The sequence below is a fragment of the Phalangium opilio genome, unplaced genomic scaffold (assembly GCF_054372755.1).
Source record: "Phalangium opilio isolate 3A_F unplaced genomic scaffold, DU_Popi_V2 ptg000077l_1, whole genome shotgun sequence".
Taxonomy (NCBI): Eukaryota; Metazoa; Arthropoda; class Arachnida; order Opiliones; family Phalangiidae; genus Phalangium; species Phalangium opilio.
In genome coordinates this window covers 9,718,441-9,727,420 of record NW_028324185.1, presented here as the reverse complement: position 1 = coordinate 9,727,420, position 8,980 = coordinate 9,718,441, and the positions used below count along the sequence as shown (strand labels likewise).

The following is an 8,980-nucleotide window of genomic DNA, read 5'->3' as shown; positions in this document are numbered from 1 at the left end:
GAACCAAGGTTACTTTTGTAAAGGATATATTTTTATAATAAGCAGTTGTTTTTATGAAGCGAAAACAAGGTTGGTTGACGTCAAAGATAATTGGAAATATATTTTACTCTCTTATAACAAACAGTTGTTGGTTATAGACTTCGTTCCATAAAATACTATTAAGCTAGCTAGGATCCGAGGCTTCGTTATACCTGAAGGTGAATAATATAGCGCCTATGCCGTGTTATATTTTGCTCCTTTAACAGTTGTTGGTTATAGACTTCGTTCCATAAAATACTATTAAGCTAGCTAGGATCCGAGGCTTCGTTATACCTGAAGGTGAATAATATATCGCCTATACCGTGTTATATTTTGCTCCGTTATAACTAACAGGTGTTTTTATAAAGCGAAAACAAGGTTGGTTGGCGTCAAAGATAATTCGAAATATACGTGTGACGTCAAGGTTATAGACTTCGTTCTACAAAAATCTATGAACCTCGGTTCAGCATACCTTAAAGGACGAGAATCATTCGGACCGAAAAATACTTTACTAACAACTTGCTATAACAAATTTCTATAAAAAGGTGAGTACTTTATACTTTTCAAATGGACTAGAAAATTTAGTAAGAGGGAAATAGTTATTTTATACAGCGAATCAGAGTAAGAGACACGCTCTTGTGACCGAAATGGAAGAAGAAAATATAATAGAATCTCCTAGAAAAAAACAAAAAATAGAAGACGTTAAAGTAACGTCTTTACAAGATATCGCTATAAAAAATTTGATGCATGTTTTTAAATATAAGTTGCATAATGAAAGATATTTTAATTTTAACGATGTAAAAAATTTTATACCGAAAACTTTTTGGGGGCAAATAGAATCAGTCTTTTTTAAAGCCGCCGAAGTAGAGAAACATCGACCACCTGGAACTTTCGAAGATTTGGATATAAGTATATCAAAATCGTCTATAGAGAGAAAAATAGTGTTCGACGAATTCATTCCCTTAACGTTTGAAGAATTTGAACTAGTGCATCGCAATCGGATAGAAACGCCACCATTTATCTTAACAAATGAACAAAATCATTTACATTACCAATATTTTGCAAAAATTTGCTATTGTGGTTGCCCTCAAAATTATAGACGAATATGTCCCGGTTGCTATTTTCATCATAGTTTAAACGATTGTTTAAACGCTAAATATGAACAGTTAACTGATCACTATCAGGTTAATAGTAAAGATGCGTTACACTATTATATCTGGAACTATAACAAAAGTTGGTGTTCCAACTGCATTTTACAACCATTATTCTCATTAAAAGATGCTGACGATTGCGAACAAACTACTGATTGGCATAGTCCGTCAAATAATTATCCCTTCGAACACGGTTTTATGGGGGAAGACATTAACCGTAACACTACTCCAAGACCTACAATAGAAGACGCGTTCTAACAGTTAATTACGTACAGGCGCCGCTCCAACTGAATTTTACCATAAACTCTAAATTTCCCTGAATTTTTTGCCTTAGTTTTCCCAGTTTCCCAGGTTTGTACGAACCCTGAATTCAACCTCGTAGAAATAGGCAGTTCAACTCTATTATGAAAAATACAGAAATAATATCCTAATAACTTAATTGATTGGTTAAGAAAATTAAAATTAATAATAAAACAGTTCACCACAATGTTTAATAGTGTCATTTATTTTCTGTTTTTCTTTACAATTAATGGACAAGAGATGCTTCATTAAGAGTTTGTTTTTTAAAATGAAGAGCTATTGTTGTTATTTATTTGTCTTTGATATTTCCTTTTTCGTTCCTTTTATTTTTTAATAAAATGAAGGGGCAGGGACTGAAGAAACGATTTCATCTGTTTCTGAGGTTTATTTCAAGTAACGTACTCTAGTCCCTAGATGCACACACGCGCTGCTGTTTTTCAATTAATCGCAATTTTTGACAATTACTTCTTAACTTCTTCAACGTAATTCGCGGGGAAATATTAACCATTTTGAAACACTCAGCCTCAAACTATACTCCTATTAAACTTCAAATCCCAACCCGTAACTCGAACTCAAACCCCGCCCGTAACCCAAACCCTAACCGTAACCAACCTCGAACCCTATACCTTACCCGAACTCAACCCTAAGAGATGTTTCATTAAGAGTTTGTTTTTTAAATGAAGAGCTATTGTTGTTGTTTATTTGTCTTTGATATTTCGTTTTTCGTTCCTTTTATTTTTTAATAAAATGAAGGGGCAGGGACCGAAGAAACGATTTCATCTGTTTCTGAGGTTTATTTCAAGTAACGTACTCTAGTCCCTAGATGCACACACGCGCTGCTGTTTTTCAATTAATCGCAATTTTTGACAATTACTTCTTAACTTCTTCAACGTAATTCGCGGGATATATATCCACGATGTCGTCTTGACGACTTTTGCATCAACCTTGCTCGTACGTATATATTAACGTTTTTCTAAAAAAAGGTTTTATTCACTTATTATAAATTATGGCATGCAGATTAAAATTTATTCATCCTTATCAAATGGTTTGCTCCGGACCAACTATGTCGGGAAAATCGACATTTGTATTTAAATTGTTGGAAAATAGTCGATTAATGATTGAGCCACCTCCAGATCGTATAGTTTATTGTTATTCTATGTATCAACCAAAATTTGACGAATTAAAAAGAAAAATTGGAAATATCGATTTTATAAAAGGTTTACCGCCTAATGACGAAGATTTCTTCGATAGGACTAAAAATAATCTGTTGATTTTCGACGACTTATCATCCGAGTGTAATAGTAGCAGTCAAATTTCTGATTGGTTTGTCAAGGGGTCTCATCATCTCAATACCTCGTTGATTTTAATTACGCAGAACCTCTTCGCTAAGGGGAAAGAGGCCAGGACAATAAGTCTTAATTGTTCTTATATAATTATCTATAAGTCTCCGAGAGATTCGTCCGCTGTTGAATACCTAGGACGACAAACGTTTCCCAAAAAGAAACATTTTTTAGCTAAAGCCTATGAAATGGCTACGGAGAAACCTCATAGTTATATATTAATTGATTGTAAACAGGATCAAGATGATAAACTACGTTTAAGGAGCAATGTCCTTCCTTCTGATGGTCCTATGATAGTTTTTGTCGAGGATTAAATTAACGCGAACTCTCCAAAATAAATTATTTACCATAACGATGGTACCCCGATCACTTCGTCCACACTATCCCTTCTTACACGTTTTAAAACATAGTAAACAAAGAAAAAAAATTCTTAAAAATAGTAGCAATGCTCAGATAAAAGCTATTTGCAATATTTGTCATAATATTACAACTGGAGGCTTGCCAATCACCAAGGCTCAAAAGGCAAAACTTAGGAGTCATAAAAGGGTTATAAGAAGATTAGCTCTGAAATCTTTGTCATTAAAAAAGAAACGTCGTTTGATGACGAATCAAACAGGAGGATTCTGGCCTTTACTACTAGGAACATTGGTCCCTAGTGTAATTTCGGCGATTAACGCTGTACGATGAAAAAAATGATACTAGTTCCGGCTTCTACAGTTTTGTCGGCCGTAGACAGAGAATTATCCGATTTAGACAAAGAAATGAGTGAAATTCTTGAAAAACCAGGAACATCCGAAACAAAATTGAGAGAATATTTGACAACGCTACAAAAGTTTCTAAACGTTAAGAAATTTGTTGAACCACCGACCGTAAAATTAAGTCAACCCCCTATTGTACAACCATTGCCAGTTCCAATGGTTCCGACATCGACACCTAATCTAATACCTACACTGCCTCCAAATATAATGCCATCAACACCTGCAAATGTGATGTCAACGCAGTCACCAGCAGCAACAGCACCAGCTCCGCCATTTACATTTACTGCTCCAGTATCTACTGTATTACCAAATCCTGAAAGGCTTAAAAAGAATAGGAAAAACAGTATGGCCCAAGTAATTCACGAATATCAAGAACTGAAAAAATTGTACTCTCCGCTTGAACTAAGAAGGAAACCTAAAAAAAATTCCAAACCAAAAGAAGAAGAATCAAACATAACTGTAAGACGACAAAACAAAAGACGAAAGACGGAAAATAAATGGATCGATTTATACGAATAAAGTTTATTGATTACAATACATGTCTTTATGATTTAATAAATGATTGCACATAAACAAAAGTACCATTGCTTCGTTATACATTAAATCATGAGGATTATATAAGTCTTGAATAATCATATCTAGGGTATAGCCGTTACACATGTTAAATAAATAGAAAATACAATGTAGTCCACACGTTTCTGACAAAGGATATTGTATAGGTACGTTGTTAAAATACCATTTACTAGCGTAAAGGTTAAGGTCTACAAGATTGTAGTAAAAAGGATCATTTCCGTAAGAATCAAAAAAGGTACCTATTCCATTATCTACGTAGATTGCTAACCAGTGAAGGCCTCGGCTTGATTTTGGTTCCGTATTCAAACAAAAGCAATATTTTTTCTGTCTGGGTGGTAATGGTTTTTGATCAAAGGCAAAAACACCGAGAAAAAATGGTTTTGTTACGGATTCACACGTTAAAAATTCGTTTATTTCTACGGTGTTCATTCTCCTGAGGGATTGTAAATCACGGTGCGATCTTTTGAAATTATTATTTCCGATTCAAATTCCGCGTAAACAATAGCCGTTACATTATGAACCAACGGAGACTTAAATTTCATTGATATTCTCAAGTTTCCTTGTTTATTCCGTGATAGATGGTCAGCACTAGCTTGCTCTTCCGGGGTTAAATCAAATCCGTAGAGAACGTTACCTTCTTTATATTCTTCGTAAGAAACACAATTTCCTTTATTTCTTTTGAACAAGTCCAAAGCCGTATAATTTGAAAGATACTCTCGGGAATACTCGTTAACGTTATAGTTTGGCGTAAACGGAGGGTTGGGAAATGTTTGGTTCCCTATTGTTAAGGCCAAGTAGTTTAAATTGAAATGAGCAAATTCGAAACCATTTAAACTCAGATCGCCGTTAAAGGCTGCCGTTCTAACTAAACCAATAATTACCCGGGCTGGCATTTTGTTCATAAATACATTTTCGCGTGTAATATCCGTTAAACCACTGCTAATAGAAAAGTATTTTAACACGGTCCGGTTAATAGGGTAAATAACGTTATGTTTTTCATGAACCATAGCGTGAGCTAACATTATTTCCGCATTTACCTTAACCTTTTTAATTAGTAAAGTTACGTCTAATATTTTAAATTTAAATTTTTGATTTGCTATTGTTGAGATAATAGCAAATTCGTTTACTGACTTTATGAATCGAAACCTAACATCTACGTTATTTAAAAGAAACTTGTCCATTCGACACACATCAAGATGTAAATCACCGATCATATCAACGGGGTTTGAGAGGGCTACGCGATTTTTCCTTTTCAACATACCATTGTTATCATTTTTATTCGCAGCTAAAAACATTTTTGCGGCGTCTACTGGATTATCTTTGTAGTACATTTTTGCAGATAGATAGGAATTTTTTGCACTGTCACCGTAATTTAGATGCGTTTCAAAGAATGCCAAATACGGATAAGCGTTTGTCGAAGTATTAACTTGAGTATCTCCGAAAAACACATCTACTTGATTAAACAGAGCAGCGTGTAACAAATTCACAGGACCCACATCCGTTTCTAGAGCAGTTAATGCAGAACCATCATCTTTGAGTAATTTTACTCTAACTTGTAACAATGTTTTAGCCAAGTCCGTATAGAGATCATTAGATCCTGGAACAAAGAACTCAATAGGGCCTTGATCCGAAATTGATGCCAAAGGCTTGTAAATTACGTAGTCACTATTTTCAACATTGTAATTCGCCGGTGGTACCGCGAATAAATCCAGTTCTGACATCATACCCTCAACCATGTTTATTGTTTTTTAGTCCAAAAAGTCAGTCTTGGTTCGTTTTTTCTTTATGCTACGGTTTCTAGTCTTCAGCTTTCTACGGCGACCCGAACCAGTTTGCGGTTGTGACAAGTGTTGACTCGCTTTTTGTAATAAATTGGCTCCAGCTTCGCTCAAATTAGATTTCAGAGACTCTTTTAGGTTTCTACCCGCAATGTAATCACCAGCTATTTTGGACCCAGTTCTTAGGGCTTCTCTTCCTAATGCTTTTCCAACGGGCTTAAAAACTGGTGTTATAAATCTTATTAAGCTTTTAAAAATGCTCCCAAAACCATTTCCTCTCTGAAATACTGGTCCCCGGAAGTGACTAAGACCACTTCCGGTAAGACCACTTCCGGTTTGGTTCAAGTAGTAATTTAGGTATATGTTACTTCGTGTCATGTTTGAGTATGAAATGAAGTTTTATGACTGATTTGTTTAACTTAAACATAATATTCTCTCCATAATCAGTTCTCATGTCTATTTCTATCATTTCAAATGACGGACATCTTAATGGGTAATAGTCAATGTTTTGAAACCGATGGACGGCTAACGTTGTTGATTTATCATTGACTATAGGCACAACCCTTAGTAACGGAGCATAGACATCACCAACTACTTGAGGTAGTATTAAATTTGTATAAATATATAAACTTGCAGTGCCCTTGTCAATATCCGCTATACTCTTGCTAGTTGAATTTCTAAGAGGATAGTCCATTTGATCCTCGTGAAACCCTAACAATCTTCCAAGACCCGACTTTTCTTTCGTGAACAGTAGATAATAATCATTTACACATTTGATATTTACTTTTCCGTCGGGATTCAGGTTTATTTTAATCATAGATCTATGTTCCGTAGGAATTTCATTGGTCATAGCTTCGATGACGTTTTCAATGCTTGTATATTGACCAGGTTGTATTTGTAATATCAACTCTCGAGCATTTTTATGACCTTTTCTCTTCCTGATGTAGAAAAAATTATTGGAACTATCTAGGACGAGAGGGTCCTCTTTCTTTCTTTTAACGAGTTCTTCGGGAAACGTAAATCTTTCTTTTATCCATTCCATGGAACTCAATCCTAGGATTTTACCCATCTCCTCAGGTATTTGAACTTCATACCCATTTTTAGCCCTGAGGGCGCAAAAAGCTTTTTCATTATCGTCACTATATGCTACAAACATGTATACCGAAGATCGTATTTCCGGTGGTATGGCATTGTTCATAGTTTTTAATAAATTTTTGTACGCGTCGTAACCATCTCCGCGTAAAGTTCCGCCGGTAAATTGCACCTTTGATTGATCCCAAATATTATCCGTATAATCGTAGACTCCGGCCCTAAAATAAAGATAGTCTGAAGACACATTATCCCAAGCTTTAGGTAAAAATGCTTCGGCTAAGCCCACATGCCAGTTTCCATTCAAATGCAATGGAGTTGGTAATTGAACTTTAAAATGAGATTGCGTGTTTCCCGGAAACACGTTCATAGAAGCCGTACTCACGAGAGTTACGTAAAATGAATCGTTCGACATGACTCGTTAACATTAAATGTTTTTTATTTTTCAATTTCTATTATTTATATTTTACAAGATAACTTTTTGAAGTTCACATTCGTAAAAGGCTCCCCTAATTTCTTCATCATCAAAGTCCTTTACAATATAACAAACGGGGTTTCTGTACAGAATTTTTGAAATGATAAATATTTCCTTGGTCCAGTACCCTTTGTAACCCTTTTCGAACAAAGGTTTGCTTTTTGATAGCCTAACAAGATCACCGGTCTTTAACATTGGTGGTTTTGCCCTAGATTGTTTACCATACAGACGTTTCCACACTAAATGCTCATTTTGCATATTGACATCAACAGGAGCGAAACCAGTACTTGAATGTACAGTTGAATTGTAGGCTTTCATTATTTTGGGTAAGGCATCAATGTAATTTAGTTTCTTCGTTCTAGTTAATAACTTGAAGATTTTATCCTTTAAAGTTCTATTAAACCTTTCAATTACTCCGCATTTAATCGCACCTACACTAGTATAAAGACTTATCCCCTCTTTTCTTAAATAATCTTTAAACAATTTTGATAAAAATTCGCTACCTTGATCAACATTAATTCGTAACGGCTTTCTTTCTTTAATAACTCTCCGCAAAGCTTTCAAAACCTCTTTACTAGTTTTATTTTTCAAAGGAAGACTCCAAGCATATTTTGAGAGGATATCAATAATAGTTAGAATATATTGAAACCCTTTATTATGTTTCTTAAGATTTCGTAGATCGATCAAGTCGCACTGAAATACTTCATTGGCTGTTGTAACGTAAGTACGATTTCTTGGAAAGTATATCCTCCTTGCTTTGTGAATGGTATATGTAGGCTGAGACTGAAGCCATGTCTTAATTTTTTTCTTTGAAACATTTTTCACTCCTTGTTTCAATTTCTTTACGCTACCGTAACTGAGAGGACTTTCACTGTTATAATACACTCGGCTTAACTTATTTTCCATAATTACACTTTCTCAATGAAAGATTTTCTATTTAACCTTGTCAATGTACGCTTAAAGCTATAAGCTCAACCTTTATCAATTCATCCTCATCTACTATATCAATGACGTCACAGATACAATTGTAGAAGATTTAAGCCTTGGCCATGTACGTTTAATAAATTCTCGTCTCTTATCAATGACGTCACAAATACAATTGTAGAAGAGACTGACAGGTGTTTTCCCGCCAATGACGTCACAGATACAGTTGTAGACAGGACTGCCAGATACCCGCGCAATGTTTTCCCGCGAGGGGGCGCAGCCGCCAGGGGGCGCGCGGGGGCCCGCGAGTTTTCCCGCGAGGGGGCGCGCAAGTTTTCCCGCCAGGGGGCGCGCGAGTTTTCCCGCGAGGGGGCGCGCGCGAGTTTTCCCGCCAGGTGGCGCGAGTTGGGGGCGTGGCGAGAGGGCATTGACACTGTGACCTTGACATTCTACACCTACATTCTACACCTACGGAGGTACGAAGTGTAGCCCTATACTACTTACATGCGGTCCGGAAATTGAAAACACCTTTGCTCCGATTTGCAAACTGTGAACGCGGTCACGTGGGTGTAAC

General features: G+C 35.9%; 2 protein-coding genes and 1 long non-coding RNA gene across 8 annotated transcripts; 2 read left to right on the top strand and 1 right to left on the bottom strand.

Annotated features, from left to right (window-relative positions):
- The first annotated feature begins 420 nt into the window (after positions 1-420).
- LOC149657629 (uncharacterized) lies at positions 421-1,503 on the top strand. Its single transcript, XM_089844813.1, has 2 exons — positions 421-563; positions 618-1,503. Exon 2 carries the CDS (start codon positions 666-668, stop codon positions 1,425-1,427), a length of 762 nt encoding a protein of 253 aa, XP_089700939.1. The 5' UTR covers positions 421-563; positions 618-665; the 3' UTR covers positions 1,428-1,503.
- A 3,062-nt stretch (positions 1,504-4,565) lies between these two features.
- On the bottom strand, positions 4,566-5,876 carry LOC149657628 (uncharacterized protein F54H12.2-like). The gene is made up of 2 exons (XM_089844729.1): positions 5,272-5,876; positions 4,566-5,079 (listed from the first exon to the last, which is right to left on the bottom strand). Exons 1-2 carry the CDS (start codon positions 5,874-5,876, stop codon positions 4,566-4,568), a joined length of 1,119 nt encoding a protein of 372 aa, XP_089700855.1.
- Positions 5,877-6,210: 334 nt separating this feature from the next.
- On the top strand, positions 6,211-8,718 carry LOC149657627 (uncharacterized). Of its 6 annotated transcripts, none has more exons than XR_016370073.1 (4): positions 6,211-6,806; positions 6,866-6,995; positions 7,695-7,808; positions 8,152-8,718. It is a non-coding gene; the product is annotated as an uncharacterized LOC149657627 (long non-coding RNA). The 6 variants fall into 6 exon arrangements; XR_016370071.1 differs by having other exon boundaries at positions 6,866-7,634; XR_016370070.1 differs by having other exon boundaries at positions 6,866-7,808.
- Positions 8,719-8,980: the final 262 nt, after the last annotated feature.